Source organism: Lissotriton helveticus, chromosome 1_1 (assembly GCF_964261635.1).
Source record: "Lissotriton helveticus chromosome 1_1, aLisHel1.1, whole genome shotgun sequence".
Taxonomy (NCBI): Eukaryota; Metazoa; Chordata; class Amphibia; order Caudata; family Salamandridae; genus Lissotriton; species Lissotriton helveticus.
In genome coordinates, this window is record NC_136057.1 from 1,792,180,913 (window position 1) to 1,792,201,398 (window position 20,486).

The window sequence follows — 20,486 nt, forward strand, 5'->3', positions numbered from 1 at the left end:
CCCCCCCGAAATTTTTTCTTAGCCCCACCCCCCCGAAATGTGGCTCTAGTTGCGCCTCTGGTCACTGGTAAGTCCAAAAGTTTGTCCTTGTTCCCCCCCACCCCCGAAATGTAGTGTCTCCTACGCTCTTGGTCGGTGGTACAACTGGGCTCCAGTTTAGTAACTGGCGGAGGAATTTGATTGTTTTAATATTTAAAATTGTGTTCACTGGATTCAGGCAGGCAATTGCAGGCTGACGGCAGGTACCAACTACTAAGCTTACAAATGAACGTGTCCTTGTGTAACGTAACTGGTGCTCATGTAAAGCGCTCCAATACCTTCGGGTCCAGACCGCGCTGAATAAATCAGCAAAAAAAACTGCAAGAGATTACTAGACTAACGTTATGACTGATAACAGGTTCGTTTTGGCAAGGAATAAATAGGTCACCTGTCAAATTTACAGACCACTGCAGTACCTTAAACTCGCCCCTTACGAGTGAGCTAGATCACGGCCCTCCCCTAGAGCAACTAGACAGCAAACAGCAAAGGTCTTGTCATTTCCAGGGACGTGGTCAGCGCAGGGCCGGGTGTGGCTACGCTCGGGGGGGCGTGACTGCGCGAGGGGGCCGAGTCAGGCGCCCGGCGCAAAGTAGGACATGCGCTCCTGAGAAAGTCGCTATAGTAAAACAGACGCAGCTGCGTAATGGAATCTAGCTACTCGAGTCCACTCACCGGCTCCGCTCACAAAAAAACTGAGATTCCAAATGTTTTCGGCCAGCACCAGTCACTAACAGAGAAAATTAAAATCAGGAAGCCGTGTTAAAGGTGTGACAGCTGACGCGTCCACTCGCCACAAATCGCATCTCGTGGTATAGTCTGTTGGACCCTGAACCCAATCAATGATGAGCCGCGGTTTCCCTAGCCAATCCTAAAGCACGATACAACCTCCCAGCCTCCGAGAAGTTCATTAACCAATCACATGCTGAAACTCTGGAACCAATCCGAGGCCTCTCCAAACACTGATAGAATGTTTCCTCTTCTAGCATTGGCTTCTGCACAGTAACCATGTACACTATGAATAGACAGGTTGACCGTTGAAGGGGCTTCTTCGGACTACTGGTTTCAATTTAACTGGACAGCTTGTTTTAAGAAATTCATGACAGGTCGTCGCTGCAGGCAAGAACCGGATAACGAGTACGCCAAAGAGGACACCCTGAAATCAAACCTTTTGATAACCAGAGAAGAACCGCATCTGTTAAGCACGGGTAAGCCGAAAAACTCAAAGGAGAACACGACGTGACACAGAAAAATCGCATGCTGATAAGAATCCAAAGAGACCACAAGGATAAATCCTGATGGATAAGAGAGTCCTCTTCCCCTGACAAGAGATTGGCGCCTGAGGAGCAACCCCTTTGGATATGGCCGCGTGCTGAGGACAGGGCAGCACACCCGAGGAGCGGCGCTTTTGTAGTTGTCGACATGACGCTGCGCTTCGGGCAGCACCTCATCAGCTCGTCTGTTGTGTTTCTGAGAACCGAGCTCTCGTTTGCCCTTGTGAACCGAAAGCCGGTGGTGCCCGGTCACGTCCTGGTATGTCCGCTGCGCCCAGCCGAACGCTTCCGCGACCTGCGGCCTGAGGAGGTTAGCGACCTCTTCAACACCACGCAGCGGGTGGCCAGTGTTGTGGAGACTCATTTCCACGGCACCTCGCTCACCATCTCTGTGCAGGACGGGCCCGAGGCTGGACAGACGGTGCCACACGTCCACGTGCATGTGCTTCCCCGCAGAGCTGGTGACTTTGCCCGCAACGACCGCATCTACGAGCAGCTGCAGGATCACGACAAAGGGGAGGAGGCCTCCTCTAGCAGATGGCGGTCAGAGGAGGAGATGGCCATTGAAGCTGCAGAGCTTCGGAAATACTTTGACCAGAATTAAGGACCGTGCTCTTCAGTTCCTTCTGTGATGGCAAGAGGGAAGAGGGTTTCTATGATTCGTATGAATCAACATATCCACTGAGGCTCTGGGAATGACATCAGGAACTTCTAAGCTAGGACTATCCATCAAACGCCAGGGAGGGCGACATAGACTCCAGATTGTAAGGATGGCCACAGTGTAAATAAGGTCTCTGGTTCAATTCGCTACTTAAATTGTTTTTTTGTGTTTTTTTCTGCTTGGAGCCGATCCACTTGGTGTTACATTGGCATCCCCAGCTAAACGCTGCTTCAATTTCTGTACGTGTTAGATACGACCACTGCATGGATCTCTCTCAATTGCCAACTTCTCTTGTGGAGACCCAATGCTGCAAAAGTTGCTAAGTTTCCAGAATACTTCCTCCGGTGTGAAAGTGCCAGCGCAAGGGCCTCCATAAACACCTGGATCATCAGACTGAGTCAGTGGAGATGATCACCATACTTAAGGCAAACATTTGTAAATCTAGAGGCCGGCGTCCATCTTACCACTTGTGTAGTGCCAAAGTTCCAGTCCAAACTAGATAGGCAGGTATTAATGTGAGGTGGAGATGGCTGACAACATTTGGGATTTAATCAAGGTCGAAAGCGGACTTCTCTAATGAGTCCAAGTTGTCCACAATAACCATAAACCCGTATATGCCAGTCTTCGAAGAATACAATGGGCTTAGAAGACTTCCTGAAGATGTGCAGGCCAGACCCATACCAACTTCATGTACCATCAGCATGTTGGTTGGACTCATAAGTACATGGCGAGAGATAACATGAAGGGGTCATAATTACATGCATCCTGTGCTAATAACACAAAGGTGCTGCTAAATAAATATTCCTTCAACATAATTGTTTCCTTGTTTTTTATTGTACTTGGGGGTGGGTGGGAGGGGGTGTTGTGCTTCCGTAAATGGTCTCCTTGAACTCGTATTCTGGTGACGAAGGAAGCGTGCCATCCTTGCAACCTGTTGATGGCCTTGGTCCGGTACTGACAAATAAATGCTTGTACCAAGTAAATCCACTATTTCCTTTTAATAGTAAATGGGTTTCTACCTTGAGAATGAAACAGAATACGAACCGTCCCTCTACTCTGTCTATGCATATTTTGCAGGCTGAGCTAAACTAGGACAAACTATATTTCAACACCTTTCATTAACTCTGAAAGGGCACCCATAAACTGATGGAAACTGAATCGCTTAACAGTTTTGTCAGGGATATGAAGTGCAATACAATACTGAGATTTAGCCTCAAACCGATGTCTTTGTATCCTTTGACAATGGTCGCTGTGGTTTGGATTTTAAGGGACTAACGACAGGGCAACTAGAATTATGCAACAGGTAAAGACCAAATTATGCAGTGGGGTTGACTAAATTATTGTGTCAAGAAAATGCAAATAATGCTGTACAGTGTGGCACATTTTGTAATGGCATTACCTAATTTTGTCATATTTGGCAAGATAATACTGTTTTCGAAAATATTTCTTTATCCTAATAATAAAGTCTGATAGAAGGGTTTTACGTCCAAATCAATACCCAGAAAAGCCACTGGTTGGTTAAGATGTTTATCTCAAGCCATTAACAACCTCTCCAACCCTTCCGGGGGAGAATCCTTTCTATTTATTAAATGGACTCTTACCCACTAGAAGTATCAAGTGGCATGCATCATCGTGGAGTCCTCGACCAGGCCCCTACTATGTCTCTGTGGGCTCAACCTTGTGGTCAAGGGAATTCTTATCCAGGATTGTTGGTGGTGGAAGCTGAAGAACTCTGATTAAAATTGCCTGTGCCCCCTCTCCCCAGTTTAATATGTTACAGGGTGCTCAGGCACGATTAAAGACCCAGGTGATGCTTGCAGGGAAAATTAGTGCTGTCTAGCATAAAAAGTCAGTCTACATGTTGGAGCCACCTATCTCAGCCCAGTGGGTTTTATGGCTTTCCTCTGGACTGAAATATCAGATCCCCCAAGTTTTTCGGTGTATTTCTCCTTTCTTAGTAACTAAGGTTTGTTGGACAATATATACATCCATGCATGCCAAACTTACAAACTATTAGGGTTTATTGGCTCATTCATTATCTATGGTTTGGGGTAGAGAAACAGAAAAAATACCATATTAGACTTCCTCATAATTATCAACTCTTGTTATCTTGCCATTTGTGAGCAACGAAAGCTACGTGAAACAAGCATTGGCATATCCAATAGGTCTCGCTTTTGGGACCTTATAAGTGTTTAACAATGCAACAGTTAATATTGGTGCACCAAGGATATGGTGCTGCATAACTACTTATAAGGTCCCAAAAGCGAGACCTATTGGTTATGCCAATGCTTGTTTTTAGGTGATCTTGGCACCTGCCATAAACTGAAGAACTTGGACTTACACATTCGTTGTTTATACCCCAAAGCCCCACAAAAACTGCTGACAAGCTTGGACTAAAGGCAACTTCACACATGAGGCTTTATGCGTTTTCCAACCCAGGTGTGTCTAAAGTAGTTTTGCTTCCTACAAGGACACAAGGGCAGATACTGCAGGAAACTGTTTCAATGAGGTACAGCCTTCCATCTCCCAAGCATCATGTACATGTTTCTCGGGGAAACACCCACGTTGACACCATTGGGCATGTTTTCCCGTTTACTACATAAACGTTAATCTCCATAAAAAGGCAGTCATTTAAGAAAACTATCTTCGTCTCTCGACGAGCCTTAAAAAGCAGAATCATCTTTCTTCAAGTTTCTTTTTACTTTCACAGAGACATTCCTCCTAAAAACGAACTGAAATTACAAGTACTTTTTTCTAAAATAACTTTTCAGCAATGCAAAGAGAAATAGGACAACACACGACAAATCTATTAATGTGATGCTTTTCAGCGATCTTGTGGAAACAATATATTGTGCTAAAGGCTTGCTCCTCCTTGACAGCAGCCAAAACCAAATACTATCAAAATGATTGCGCCTCTGTCTGTGAGCTAGGCTAATTAATCTTCATAGTGGATTAACTTGATAAAATGTTGACCTAATTTAGGATTAAAATATTACAAGTAACATTTCGGGCTGTAGGCTGCAACATGCCTCCTGCGTACGCACCAATGACTGAATTAACTCTGAGCTCCGCAGAAGCTGGGCGGAGATGAATGTGTTTCTACTTGAACCGAATTCATGGGACAATGGATGGCCTTTTAGACCTGGCACCTCACAGAAGGAAGCTTTAAATGTAATTAAATATATCCATGATATAGCCCTCACATACCTGCCGGGCTGGAACTGTCCCTCCAAGCACTGATTTCAGCCTGCCAAAATTTGAGCCGGTAAATTGCAATGCATGCAGAATTTGGAATTCTTACTTTTCACGAAGAATACCTAGAATTGCAAGTATTCATTGCTCCTGGTAAATACTGCACACAGAGGTGTTAATATAATACGAAGCAAGTGGCAACCATGAACAAGCTTAAACACTGCAACACCAACATGCAAGTTAGGAAAAAAGAGCTCGATATAGAGATAACAAGCTTGCGCGAAAAGCATTACATGTGACGGAGAAAAGACAGATGGCGGATGCATGCTTTCACGCGCACATGCACGCAGGCTTGAGGCCAGCGGCTGGCAGCACTTTGAAAATCCACGTACTAAAAGTTGAGCAACAGCGCATGCGCTGTTCTAGGCTCGACCTAAAAAAAGAGAAAGTAAATAGTACCCTAACATGAAAACAGCGTACATGTCTAGGAAGCTTCTTTGAGTTTCTTGCCCCGGGATATGCCCTCAGGACAGCAGTGGACACTGGGAGGTCAAAATTACTATTCTAACTCCTGTCCTAGACCACTTGGGGAAAGAGCAACTTACCTCCAAATTATCCAGGAGGCTTAATTAGTCCAGCAGTCCATATAAGAATATCCATCGCCATTTTAAGAGCATCCTTCTTTGCTCCCAACAGTCCACCAAATCAAGCTGTGACAAGAACCAACATCACCTGTAGGGCTATCTCCAGCAGCCATCTCCAACATAGGAGCAACAGTCCATCCAGGAACCGGAACACGGAATGTCACCAACGCCATGAAGACTGGAACAGTATCACTCTGTTTAGTGATCTGAACCTGGAAATAGAAGAAGACCCATAATATCCATATAACACAGTCTATACATATGGGTAGGTCAAGTCCTAACAATCTTATAATGAATGACATATTGGCCAGGATAATCCTTGCCTCTGTGTCCGTTATAGAATTGAAAATTCTTGGCACAAAAGCTAGCACATTTTAAAATCTATTTCAGGACAGGAGAATCCGATTATTGCTAGTTTAACACTGACATATTATTGCTCACAGGTTTATAGTAAAACTGCTTAAATGTAGATTCAGATGACCAGTCAGCCCAATTAATAATATCCTGAATGGAAGAACCCAACATAAAGGATTTAGAGGCCATCGCCCCTCGGACAAAATGAGCAGCAAAAACCTGGGTTTCAATAAACCAAACATAAGGAGATGATGGGTGGAGAGCTGATACTTTTCAGACACTCGCCCCCAATCACATATCTGTGTTGAATCCTTCATCGTTCTTTAGCTCACTTCGCCACCCCAGTTCAGACCCAGCCATATGCAAATCAGTCTTGACCCTGTACCTAATGGGAACAAACACCAGCTTCTGCCATGATTGACTTCAGCCATCTAGCAATTGTGGCAGATGAAATAGGTTTTAAATGTTTTTTGTAAAGCAATCCATAATTGCGTAGAACCTTCAGGTCGCAAAATACAAGTACATTCTTTGTAAGCTTTCAAACATCCAAGCACACAGAAATGCATTATACTCAAAACAACAAGAAAAAGTTTTTGTTCTGCCTGTAATGACAAAGGAAACTCCTTCTGGAGTAAATACTCTACCTATGAAGTGTAAGGCTCTCACATCCGAAGTACACCTGCAGGCGGATAGACCTAAAAGTATATCCAACTTAGCTGATAATTGCTTCCTAGACAACAAAATTATCTGGCCACCGCTCAAGATGAGCCAGAACTAATGACATCCCACAAAAAGGAATATTTAGCCTTGGGAGGATTAGCCACCCGTATACCCCTAAGTAGCTTACAGAGAACTGGGTGCATCCCTATGGTCTTACCATCAACCTGTACATGGCAGAGCAAAAATTATTCACAGACCTGTAAGATAAACGCTTTGAAGCTTTTTTGGACAGAAAACTTACAACGTGGGACAACTCTGCCTCCACGGGATCCATGTGCCATTCCAGACACCAACCCTTCCAGCATCGCCATGCCAAGGAGTATTGTTTCCAGGTGCAGGGGGCCAGGCCTGGTGGATGAAGCATGAAGCCGCTTCCAAACTACCTGGAAAATTCCCCCGTTGCCTCAAAGCCTCCAGATCATCAAGGACAGCTGTCCCGACATTATCAACAGGTGCAGCTCTACATGAGAGCCCCTTAGCATCATCTGAGACCAATGCAGGAGGAGAGGATAATCACATGTCCGTTCCATCAGAATCAGAAACCAAGACTGAGCTTTCCAAAGTAGAGTGACCAACACTATCTCCACCATTTGGCGAGCGACCTGAGTCACCACCCTGGGAATGAGAACGAATGGGGAAAGGCATAATTCAGAGTCGCAGATCAATCCTGCGAAAAAGCGTCCATTGCCATTGCTAACTGGTCTGAACTCCAGCTGCAGAATGTCTCTGACTGGCGATTCGGTCTGGAGGTGAAAAGATCCATTGTGCAAGGACCCCAAAGTGTTTGTATCCTTTGTAGTTGCCAATCTCTGTAATTTGTTAGATATCTGGAGTTCCAATACGCCACATTGAAGGTACGGAATGTTTAGTTTGGAGACCCCGTTTGTGAAGAGGCCCCTTGAAAATGGCCTGTATTGAAGACAACAACGTTCGAACTAGGCGAGCAATAGTTCGCAAGGAAACCTTCTGTCGAGAAAGGACCAAGTTCCTCCTTCATGTCGCACATTTTGTTTTTGAGAGTCGATCACAAACACCAGAAAATCTATTGTCTTAGTAGGACAAAGAATCAACTTGGTCCAGCTGATGACGAAACCAAAGTCCTGTATGAGATGTTTTCATCTGCAAATGAAGGGTGGCCAAGGTGTGAGGTTGAGCCATGATGAGAACGTTGTTCAAATAAACTATCATACGTATTCCCTGTTCTCTGAGATGGGGCACCACTGGCTTCATCACCTTAGTGAAACACCATGGTGTTGAAGAAAGCCCGAAAGAAAGGACCAAATATTCCAACCACCTGCCCCTCCATCAGAAATGAAGAAATCTTCAGTGATAAGGAAAGATGGGAATGGTCAGATACGCATGCTTGAGGTCCAGCCAGACCATCCAACCCCCTTTCTGCAATAGATACTCTAAAAGATGGATACCCACCATCTTCAAATGTTTGTATATGAAGTACTGTTTGAAATCTCTCAAATTCAGAACCAACCTTTGATCACCTCACCTTTTTTGTGCTGTAAAAACACCCAGCGCTGTTGTCGCAATATGCCACTGCATGCTTTTGCAGCAGGTCTTCGATTTCTGCATCAATAAAAGCGCACTCTTCTCAGGGGAAAAGTAACTGTTGAGGGAGAGATACTGGTTTTGGGATCTGATAAAACTCTAGATGAAACCACTGAACAGTCTGCAATATCCAAGCATCCTGGGTAAATCAAACACAACCCCCCAGAGGTATAACTGAGGCATCGAGAAGTCTTACCTGCAGAGTTTTGGGATTGGAATCCCCATCTGTGGCCGTCTCATTTGAAGCAGAATCTGGAGAATCTTTGTCTGGTGGGATAGAATGTGCTACCCATGGTAGAATCCTGTCACTCTTCTCTACCTCAACCATATCCACCTCTGGAAGAGCCTTGCTAATAGTAACAGCCTGGCAAGCAGCACCTGCCTCGCCCGGCCCGATGGAAAAGCCCAGCCTGAAAAAATGTTTTAATATTCAATTGGGCCTTATCCAATGAAGTAAAGGTGCCCACATACTTGGACACATCCTTGACAAATTTATCTCCAAATAGGTGGCCCTCAACCAAGGGGCCCGCTTTGGACAAAGCAAGTTCGATTAGGTTGGAGTCCATGTGCATAAAGATAGATGTGCACCATTCTGTTGACACGGCGCAGGTCACGTTTCCCAACAAACATAACCCGTTGGGACCTGCCAGCTAATATGTCGGAGTCAACATGTGCACCCATCTCCTTGGCAACGAAGGCCATCTCTAAAATCTTTGCAAGTGGCCCAACCAAATCCAGCAACTTGTCCTGACACACGGCAAGCATGGTCAATACCCTTTTTAGGATCTATAGCAAACTTATTCAAGAAGGTTAGCATGCTCAGGTCGATTTTTGGAGTCTCAGCAACCTTGTCAGGGATATCGCTCCTGGGTATTCTGCCCGTAGACGGTTACGGACCTCCTTGTCAAAATCTCATCTTAAATTCTCATGGAGGTATTCAGACACTTCAGAAAAAGGCGTTTCATCATACGAACGTGGATGAATAATATCCTGAGGATTAAAGTTAAAGGTATTTGAGGGACTTTTATCAGAAACTCGTGTGCTGGCTGAGGCAGACTTCTTCGCCTTTTTCTTTTTAGGGGGGTTATAATGATCGGAATGGGTGGAATCAGTATTGGTGGTATCAGTATAATTACCATCTTTGCACTTGGGTGGTACATTTGAGGAGGTTGAGTACCTGTGATCACCCAAAGGGCCATGTGGGAGATTAGCCAGAGCATCAGCATGAGGCTACTCAGTGGACTTGGTTTTCGCTTTACAGGGTACATCAGAAGAAGAACTTGGCTTGGAGTCCGATGTTGAAGGATTTTGAAAACTATGGCATTTTGCAATGCTTTCCAATTGATCAGTAATGGGCTTAAGGGCCGCAGTCAGAGCCTAATTCACTGTAATGGGAGTAGCAGTCTCAGATGCCCTTTTGACTGATTGCTGGACAGAGGCATCCAGGGGTCAACTAAATTATCCTCCAAAAGGGGCCCCTTGTTGTTCCTCGTCTTCTTTCTCCTCCCAAGGGGGGGCAATTTTCCATTATTACTGATTTCCTTTCCCTATTTCAAAGGATCACTCAGGGAGCCAGCCCACGTGCACCAGAAAAACTGTAAAAATCCACTTGGCTCCTCAGAAAAGCTGTAATCACAATCATTCTAGCCCAAGGGAAACCAGGTTGTTTAGAGCCAAACAATATAATGAGCATCTATGCACTCTTTAGGGCATTCTGATTCTTGCAGCCTAAGCTGGCGCAACATCCACGCTGCTGCGAATCTAATGAACAGCACGGAAGCCAAGCATTAAAAGAACGCTACGGCGAGGAGGGCAGATGACAGGAGAACGAAGCGTAGTCCAAAAATAGCCCAATTGGTTCCACACGCCCGCATGGCTCTACTAAAAGGTCTGGCTCAATGAGGGAAGGTGTCGATAACTAACAGGGGTGACCGCAAAGCGTTCCGCTCAAAAGAACAAGATCGGGCAACTGGACAATTGGTCCCGAAGTCGGGACGACACCATAGGACAACGCGGGAATGACTGCGAAGTGGTCCGCACCAGGAACGCGATTGGGCAGCAGGAGCGTGATCGGGCAGATTATAATTCGGTCCTGAAGTCAAGACTGACATACAAAAGCAGCTTGTTATCCATCAGGCAGGCAAGGAGCTGAAGGCATTATCACAACATAGTCAGCTGCGAACAGCAAAGAAAGAGGCTCATAAGATGGCAATGGCTATTATATGGACCATGATTGGTGGTTGTGAGCAGGGTATCATGGGATATGTAGTTTGTATAGTCAATCAATCAATCAAGACATTTATAGAGCGCACTACTCACCCGTAGGGTCTCAAGGCGCTAGGAGGGGGGGGGGGGGTGCCGTCACTGCTCGAACAGCCAGGTCTTGAGCTTCTTCCTGAAGGAGAGGTGGTCTTGGGTCAGGCGCAGGTCGGATGGGAGGGAGTTCCAGGTCTTGGCGGCCAGGTAGGAGAAGGACCTTCCTCCTGTTGCCGCTCTTCGGATGCGGGGGACGGCGGCGAGGGCGTGGCTGGTTGATCTGAGGTGGCGCTTGGGAGCGTAGAAGTTGACTCGGTTGTTGAGGTAGCTCGGGCCTTGGTCGTGTAGGGCTTTGTGTGCGTGGGTGAGGAGACGGAAGGTGATTCTTTTGTTGACGGGGAGCCAGTGCAGGTCTCTCAGGTGTCCGGAGATGTGGCTGTTCCGTGGGATGTCGAGGATGAGTCTGGCTGAGGCGTTCTGGATCCGCTGGAGTCTCTTCTGGAGCTTGGCGGTGGTTCCGGCGTAGAGGGCGTTGCCGTAGTCAAGTCGGCTGGTGACGAGGGCCTGGGTGACAGTCTTCCTGGTCTCGGTGGGGATCCACCAGAAGATCTTCCGTAGCATGCGTAGGATGTTGAAGCATGACGAGGAGACGGCGTTGACTTGTCTGGTCATGGAGAGGGAGGAGTCCAGGATGAAGCCCAGGTTGCATGCGTGGTCCGTCGGTTTGGGTGCGGTGCCCAGGGCGGGGGGCCACCAGGAGTCGTCCCAGGCGGAGGGCGAGGAGCCCAGGATGAGGACCTCCGTCTTGTCTGAGTTCAGTTTCAGGCGGCTGGTCGTCATCCACTCGGCTACATCTCTCATCCCTTCGTGCAGGTTGGCTCTGGCGGCGGCGGGGTCGTTGGTCAGGGAGAGGATCAGCTGGGTGTCGTCGGCGTAGGAGATTATGTTGAGGTTGTGTTGGCAGGCGATGGCCGCGAGGGGGCTCATGTAGACGTTGAAGAGGGTGGGACTCAACGAGGATCCTTGAGGGACGCCGCAGATGACTTCGGTGGCCTCTGATTTGTACGGTGGTAGGCGGACTCTCTGTGTTCTTCCGTCTAGGAAGGAGGTGATCCATTCCAGTGCCTTCTCCTGGATTCCGATGTTGCCGAGGCGCTGCACTAGGGTGCGGTGGCAGACAGTGTCGAATGCCGCGGAGAGGTCCAGGAGGATGAGGGTCGCTGTTTCTCCGTTGTCCATCAGGGTTCGGATGTCATCGGTGGCAGCGATGAGGGCGGTCTCGGTGCTGTGGTTGGCTCGGAAGCCAGACTGTGAGGGGTCGAGGGATCCATTCGTCTCGAGGAAGGCGGCCAGCTGTTTGTTGACGGTCTTTTCGATGACTTTGGCCGGGAACGGGAGTAGCGAGATGGGACGGTAATTCTTGAGTTCGGTGGGGTCCGCTGTAGGTTTCTTGAGTAGAGCGCTGAAGTGTTAAAACATTTTCATTGGCTGCTGTGTGTTTGTAGTAAAAAATACGCAATAATCAGAGCCTCATGTCCTGAAATAGAATTAATTGTGAAGTGGTCCAAATAACTTAATACCAACCACAGTCTCCTTAGAGGGGGTCTGATTATGATGAGTGGGTATTGAACCATACTAATCAGGGTTAGATCATGATCTCTGTGCCCTTGTCGTGCTATCGATGTAAATCAAGAGGGGTGGGAGCAGGTGTAATTTCCAGCAAAGCAGCCCTTGTGTGGGCGCTCACGAGTGTCCCAGCATTATCACTCTGCTCAATGTTAGCTCGTGTGACACGTGCAATCATTTGCGCACCAAACAAGAGATGTCATCATTCACTCCATCGTTGAGTGTTGCCAGACGGTGGATCCACTGTTGTTCTCTTTTTTAGTTGTATTGTCAAGTTGTTCCAACACAACTCACTTGGGGTCCTTTGGTGTATGTGCACTTGTGGTAAAGTGATTACACATTTTTGTGGTGTCGTTCCTACTGTGTTCATTGATCCATAGTCTAAACTTCCTGCCTATGTATTTTGAGTGGCACGGACATGACATCATGTAGATTACATATGATGATTTGCAATGAGAATGTTTTTTCAGGATCTTTTTATTGGGGATGTGAGGTGGCATATGCTACATTAACCCCCTGGGTAATGCCTTGTTATCTGGGGGTAAATCCCAAAGCTGTGATACCATAGTGATCTCCCTCCTCTGGGTGCATGGTTTGGTATGTCCCACATAATCCTTCAAGGCAGTGCCCCTTTTCTGTGGAAATCTGGGTTTTTTGAAGTGTAACTTCCCTTTAAGTAGGCACCTTCTTGTTAATGATCTTCTTTACATAATTTGATGCTGCACAATATGTTGTCCCACAGGTGAGTAAGCCAGTTCACTTTTCCCTGTGGGTGGCTGCCAATTACACTTCGCTTTTCTGATTCCTGGCTCTTTTTCTCAATTTTGATAGGATTTATTTTGAGTATCCCCTAGTTCCTAGCTTTCCAGACAGTAGGCCTGCTTGTTCTTTGAAGTCTTTTGTGTTACTGCAGTTTATTCTGAGCTGTAAAAACTGGCCATAAGGGAGACTTTCCCGTAGTGGTCTTGGGTGGAAACTGCTACATTCCAGTAAGCTGTTCCTATCTGTTGGTTTCTTGTATATGCTGGTTCGTGGATGAAGGCGTTACGTCGGTTCCGATCTGGGCAGTCGATGAATACTTAGTTGATGAACCCCTTTAAGATGCAGGCAATCCGTCATCGCCGAGCAGTCTGTAGTTGTCGAGCCAGCAGTCTGTCGAAGCTATGTCGTTGAGTGGCAGCCACATCAGCGTCTAGGGGCGATGTGTCTTTTCAAGTCTGTGCATAGTCGGTTTTTGATGGCTCAGCACAACAGAAATCACCTTTCAAGGCCCCCGGACTGGTTTGGCTCCACTTGGCAGGGTAGCATTCACAGATGGCACAGTCAATGTGCTGTAGCAGAGTTGAAGGAAGTCTTTTATGGCCCTGAGACTGCAGAACAGGGGCAAGCCCTTTGAGTCACTATGGGTTCAAGTGAGATGGGTCCAGTCCTTGTCCTCAGCAGGGTAGAGGTCAGGAGAGCAGCAAAGCAGAAAAGCAGTTCTTCCAGAGCAGCAGTCAAGCACAGGAATCTTTACTTCTGGTAGAATTCTTCACAAGTCCACTAGTGTACTGTTTTGGTAGGATAGGAGCCTTGGTACTTATACCCAGTTGTGCCTTTGAAATGGGGTGTCATGTATAGTCCACCAATTAGTAGGAACTGCGCTTATGTGGATGACATAAACATAGGATGGTGCTAGACTGATTCTATGCCACTGTTAGCTACCCCCCACACCTAACCAGCGAGCAAACACTCTGGCAACAACTGAACATGACAATTGTTTCCTCAGGAACCCTGGTGACAGACTTCAAACTTTCCACTCAGTCACTTTTGCTTTCTTTTGCTCAGAGAAATATACAAATACACACAGGGTCGTTCTCAATATTTATTGAACCATAGTGATTCTTGCAGAGAAAAAGTGGGATGCGATCATTAATAGACAGAACAACAAAAGTTATAATGAATGTCAGAACAGTGAACAAAATAAATAGCTCCACCATTTTGTTGAGACAATTTATATATGCATACATATACAATATATGTAGCATACTCCTACAATACAGAAACCTAACCTGCGTGTCTAGGGTTCAGATGTATGTTTTGTCAGGAAACCCCCTTTGGGATGATCTAACCCCATTCATTACCTGATGGGTAAGAGTGTTAGACTTCTTTTTGGTTGCGAACTGGACACCCTTCACGGAGATGTTGGTTAGCTATCAGGTCAAAGCTTCCGCATGCAGCAACGCCTTAAAGTCAGCTGAAGTATCTCCTTTGATTATGTTAGGAAACAAAAGGTTATATATAGAAAACGGTATCTTTTCCCTTGGGCCGAGATTATGATCAGGCTGCCATTGTTTGTATTCAACAGATAGCTGCATCGCCATATGGAGTTAATAATAAAATACATTTATGTCACGCACCTAAGGCCTTGTCCCTAATGCAATGTCAGCACCATAGTGTTCTCGTGAAGTGTTTTGTGTCAGCAAGGTCAGTGTATCCAAGAAACGAGTCCAAGAGTCACGAATGCAAATGTGTGTCAAAAGTCGACGTGGCAAGAGAAGGCGACTAGGAAAAGACCATGTACATATACAAATGGCACTAATTCCTACCAGGCCCACCTCGGGCACATGACAGGGGGTGACTTCAAAGAAGGGTCTTTCAAGTACACACAGGCCCTTTCTAGCCACCCTGGCTCCAAACTATCAATAGGGGGTAATCAGCCCTTTGTGTGGAAAACAGGACACTGCCTATTCACGTGTGAGTGTCAGTTCCTCACTCTCTTCCTGCCCAGGAAGAGCTATCAGAATGCAGATGAGTTCTCTGCACACCCACCCTTCCTGTTTTTCTGGCTGTCTAGAGGGAATGCACAAACTGTAGCTGTCACCCACCCCAGATGTGTATTTGGAGACAGGCTGCAGACACACAGAGCAGTGAGAGCAGAGAAATGCCCACTTTCTAAAAGTGGATTTTAATAATAGTAATATTAAATCAAACTTTGAAGGACATGGAAAACTTAAAAGTATATGTCCTATCTTTTACTTACACAGCACTCTGCCATATAGGCTACCTAGGATTTACCTTAGGGATGGCCTAAGGGGAGGTTAAGCTTGGCAAGTAGATTTAAATGCCAAGTTGAGGTGGCAGTAAGTTGCACACACAGGCCCTGCAATGGTAGGCCTAAGCCAGTTTTGAAAGGCTACTTCTGTGGGTGGCACAATCGGTGCTACAGGCCCACTAGTGGCATTTAGGTTACAGGCCCTGGGTATATGGTACCACTTTACAAGGGACTTGCAAGTAAATTAAATATGCCAATTATGTATATACCAATGTTACTATGTTTAAGGGGGAAGCACATGCAATTTAGCACTGGTCAACAATAGTACAGAGCTCCGAGCCCTAAGTCCAACAAAAAGAATTAGCATAAAGAGGAGGTAAGCAGACCAGATGGGGGAGGCGTCTCATGCTTTCTTCCATTGCTGCAAGCAGGTATCCCTACCAAAGAGCTACCTCCTTCTTTCTAGGTCTTAAGTCTTGAAGGTTTTTCTCCATAGATTTTTCAGATGAGACTTGCCACTGCTGATTTCTACAGCACAACGAAATTTGATAGAATTTGAACCTAGATAGTGTGCCGTTCATCTGGTTTCTCCAGACGTCCCGAGAAAGGCATCTATCCCATTCCACTGTCTCCCCACAACATGAAATTCCACAGGTTTTCAGAGATTTTGCCAGGCCATCCAAAAGACACTCTGATACCCCTGGAGAATCCCACACTGGGGCCCATTCGCTATAATAGGGGATACCCAAATGGGAGCGACATTTGTACCATACTGCTGCCGCTGTCAAGACCTTCAGGTGAACTTTCTTAAAGAATTTGGGAGCCCCAAATTTGTCCATGAAGCTCTCCTTCACACTATCAGCCAGCATGGTTTTATACATACAGCCCATAGGGCTACCGTTGGGCCTTAGTAAGAGCACCCTAATATTTTTCAGCTGGTATGCCCAACAGTACAGTTGAAAATCCGGGAGCCACAGACCGCCGTGTACAAGCTTCCTTTTTAGCTTCTTCTAGGAAACTCTAATCCCCTTTCCTGCCCAAATAAATGATGAAATTCTTCCCTGTATTTTCGTGAGAAACTTCTTGCCAAACTCTAAAGGGATGTTATCAAACAGGTATGCAAACTTGGTCAGGAAAGACATCTTAACTAAATTAATCCACCCGTACAAGGTGAGCAGAAGATTCTGCCAATTCTTTAGTAACATCCACCTCTTTAAAGACTTTCATTAAATTAGCTTTAGGGAGCTCTTCTAGCTTTTGTAATATAGTTACACCTAGATATCTTATTTCTTTTGATAACCTAATATCATGGACATCTTGGTTCCAGGCCATAACTTCAGTCTTGCTACCGTTGATCTCATATCCAGACATTTTCCCGAATGCGTGCACCTCTGATAATAATTCCAGGTGAGCCTGATTGATGTCAGAGGTGAACAGAATCAGATTGTTAGCATCTAGAGCCAACTTCCTAAAGAAGCAGCACACAGTAAAGGGCATTATTTCCTTATTCTGCCTTAAACTTTGTGCTATGGCTCAATATATAAGTCAAAGAGGATGGGAGATAGGGGATACCCTTGTCTGGTCCCTCTTCCTATCTGTATGGGGGCCGTGATGGTGCCATTCATTAGTATTTTTGCTCAGGTGCCCTATAGATTTTTTTAAGGACCTCCCTGAATGTGTCGCCAAAACCGAACGCTTTCAAAGTCCCTATCAGGTATTTCCAGTTCAACCGATCAAAGGCCTTTGCTGCGTCGAGTCTGATTATCGGTAAGGGAGCTCCCTGTGTTGAGGCGAGGTCTATTGAGCCTATCAGGGCATGTGTGAGCTCCTTCATCTGCCTACCTGGAAGGAAATCCTTCTGATCCTTGTTAATTAGAGACCCAGCGATTTTACTTAAGCGGGCTGTTAATATCCCTGTAAAGAGTTTATCATCGCAGTTTAATAAGGATATTGGGTGGGATGGCTGGCACTGCTTAGGGTCTTCACCTGGTTTTAGGATTAGGGAGATAACAGCCTCATTCCAAGACTCCGGTAGTGGTATGTTGCTCCTCAACACTTCATTAAAAAGCTCTAGCCAGACCGGAATTATCACGTCAGCCTGTTGTGTATAGATTTCATTCGGAATCGCATCCAGCTGGGCTGCTTCCCCTATTTGGAGTTTTTAAACAGCAGTCAGAATTTTGTTCCATGTTATTTCCTGGTTCAGATATGGTTGGTCTTCCGTACTCAGTTTTGGTAGTTTTTTTTTCTGAAAGCCAATGATCTAACAGAACCTCATCCACCACAAGATCTTCGAGGTATAGGTCATGGAAGAATTTAGTAAAAGCCAGCTCTATCCCTTCCTTATCCTCCACAACCCTATCTCCATCTTTCAGCTTAATTTTCCTAATATAATTACGTGACCTGTCCATTCTGCCCCTCATTGCCAGTAGCTTTCCACATTTCTCCCCCTGGTCATACTTGTGCAGCTTACTAACTTCCCATTTCTGCAGCAATTTTTCCACCATCGTCAGCCTGAATTTAAGTTGCAAATCCTCAACCATTCCAACTAAGCTTTCTTTCATCACCTCCTGGAAATGCCCTGACTTCAGGTTAGCTTCTGCTACCACAAACTGATCTTCGAGCAGAGAAATGTGCCTATTATCCGCTCTAACCCAAGCAACCGAGGTACTCCTCAAGGACCCCCTTAACCAAGCTTTAAAAGCGTCCCATACCACATATGTGGGGGCTGAAGCTAAGTTCTATTTAAAGAAGTCATCTGCGTCCCCTTCTATCTTACAGATGATATCCGATTGCAGAAGTAACCTTCTATTCAAAGTCTACCTTCTATGAGTCAAGTTCAAGGGGAGTTCAATTTTTAAACAAATTGCAGCGTGGTTGGATAAGTAAATAGGCGAATAATCAACTTTTTGGACTTTTTCAACTTCTGACACTTCTATGAAGAAATAATCAATCCTGGAGTAATTACCATTCTTTTTACTGTAAAAGGAGTAATTTCTAGAATCACCTTTAACCCTGCGAAACAAATCACATAGAGTCAAGTGATCTAGCAGAGAAAAGCGATAGGCTTTTACTCTGGGTGAGGTGATTTGAGTGCGGGGTGAGGATCTGTCAAGATTATTATTTAGAAGAACATTAAAATCTCCACCCATTATGAGTGTGGCTTCGAAGTCTAGCAAACACAAGCAGAGGTTGTTCAAAGTCGTAATATCATCTTTATTCAGCCCATAATAGCTAGCTAGGTTATACAAAGTCCGGCCAGTTTCAACAACACCTTTAGAGCAGTGTTGCTGGCCTGTAGCTACAACCTTGCCTGCACATCTTTGCCTCGTAAACAGTGCTAGGCTTTCTGTCCGTGATAGGTGAGTTTCTTGAAGCAAAAAAACCTTCGCTCGTCTTTCTTTCAGGTATTGAAGAACCAGACTCTGCCTCCTTTTGACCCTTTAACCATTCACATTCCAGCTCACAACCTCAAAAAAATCACCCCCCTGTGATCTCCCCTTATCCTTCATCATCCTCTGTCAAAATTCTATTCTATTCTATTCTTTATTTGATAAAGCGCAAAACAGCTGCCCCAGCAATGAGGCGTCCCGGCGCTAAAGAAATCACAACCCTAACCTATAGGCGCAGAAGTGAAGGGAGTTACGGGGAGGGGAATAGGTAGGTTTTAATAGCTTTCCGGAAGGTGGATAAGCTTTCTATAGAGCGAATGTTAAAAGGTAGATCGTTCCATAGCTTGGCTCCTAAAACTCTAAAGGAGCGGCCGCCCATGCGGCAGAGTTTAGTGCGAGGGGCGCATAAGAGATGTTGGTTAGAGGATCGCAGATTGCGTGGTGGGACATAAGGGGTGAGAAGCGGACGCAGCAGTGTAGGACTGTCAATTTTAAGGATTTTAAAAGTCATGATGAGGGCTTTGAATCTAATCCTAGAGTCAACAGGTAGCCAATGTAGTTTGCGGATAGTAGCTCTGGCCGAACATCTACGAGGAAGGCCGACCAGGGCTCTTGCCGCGGAGTTTTGTACACGTTGCAGCCGTGCTATCTCTCCTTTGTTAGCGCCTAGGAGGAGAACATTGGCGTAATCCAACCGCGAGAGGATGGTTGCTTGGATGATAAGCTGGCGGACCTTGGCATCAAAAAAACCTAGTATATGTCTGAGGTTCCTCAGCAGACCGATGCACGTGCCAGCAACTTTTTTGGTGTGGGTCTGATAGTTAAGTGAGGCATCCATCCACACTCCTAGATTTTTAACTAGGGATTTGGGAGGTGGTATGGTGCCCAAGGAGGACGGCCACCAGTGCTCATTCCGGTGGCTGGTGTCTTTGCCAAGGAGTAGCACCTCTGTTTTTCCAGCATTAAGCTGTAAACAGTTGTCCGTCAGCCATTGTGCTACTGCGGAGAGACCATTTTTAAATCTAGAAGCCGAGATGGACGGGCCCTCCGTCAGAGTAATAGCCAACTGTGTGTCGTCGGCGTACGACACCAGTGTCAGACCCCACTCTTTGGCCACTGTTGCAAGAGGTTGCACATAAAGATTAAAAAGAGACGGGCTCAACGCAGAGCCCTGCGGAACTCCCTGTGCAATAGGATGAGATTTAGATAGAAAAGGGGGTGCTGAGACCCGGAAGGATCTGTCTTTAAGGAAAGAATGGAACCACCTTAGGGCCAGGCCGGATACTCCGAATGTCTCCAGACGATCAAGAAGGATGTCATGGGACACCGTGTCAAAGGCCGCGCTGAGATCAAGAAGAATCAGCGCAGCGCTTTGACCGGCATCAAGGACCGTTCGGAGGTATTCGGAAGTGGCTAGGAGAGCAGACTCCGTACTATGGCCCGGTCTGAACCCATTTTGAGATGGGTCCAAGATGTTATTCTGGACCATGTGTTGGGACAAAACACTGTTGACATGGGCTTCAGCGAGTTTAGACAGCCATGGAAGCAGCGAGATCGGACGGAAATTTTCCGGTTTGGAAGGATCTAGGGAGGGTTTCTTGATGATAGGTGAAACCCATGCTTGCTTCCATGCAGAGGGTACTATAGCTGATGAGAAAGAAAGATTTAGAACAGAGGCCAGAGAAGGTAGGAAAAAGTCAAGTGACTCCAAAAATTGGGCCGGACGCATGGGGTCTG

At 46.1% G+C, this 20,486-nt stretch overlaps 2 protein-coding genes across 3 annotated transcripts in view; one reads left to right on the forward strand and one right to left on the reverse strand.

Moving 5' to 3' along the window:
• The window catches only part of SLC25A17 (solute carrier family 25 member 17), a 273,120-nt gene extending 272,243 nt beyond the window's left edge, over positions 1 to 877 (reverse strand). The window contains exon 1 of one of the 2 annotated variants that reach the window (XM_078640599.1): positions 712 to 877. The gene's annotated coding sequence lies outside the window, so the exon portion shown is untranslated. Of the gene's footprint in view, positions 1 to 455; positions 549 to 711 lie in introns of those variants that run through there. The other variant, XM_078640605.1, reaches the window with a different exon arrangement.
• Positions 878 to 1,022: 145 nt separating this feature from the next.
• On the forward strand, positions 1,023 to 3,450 carry FHIT (fragile histidine triad diadenosine triphosphatase). Its single transcript, XM_078640619.1, has one exon. It carries the CDS (start codon positions 1,459 to 1,461, stop codon positions 1,912 to 1,914), a length of 456 nt encoding a protein of 151 aa, XP_078496745.1. The 5' UTR covers positions 1,023 to 1,458; the 3' UTR covers positions 1,915 to 3,450.
• The last annotated feature ends 17,036 nt before the right edge of the window (positions 3,451 to 20,486 follow it).

Bases quoted from the DNA above. Each gene is read 5' to 3' on its own strand.
- FHIT (XM_078640619.1), top strand. From the start codon at position 1,459: ATGACGCTGCGCTTCGGGCAGCACCTCATCAGCTCGTCTGTTGTGTTT.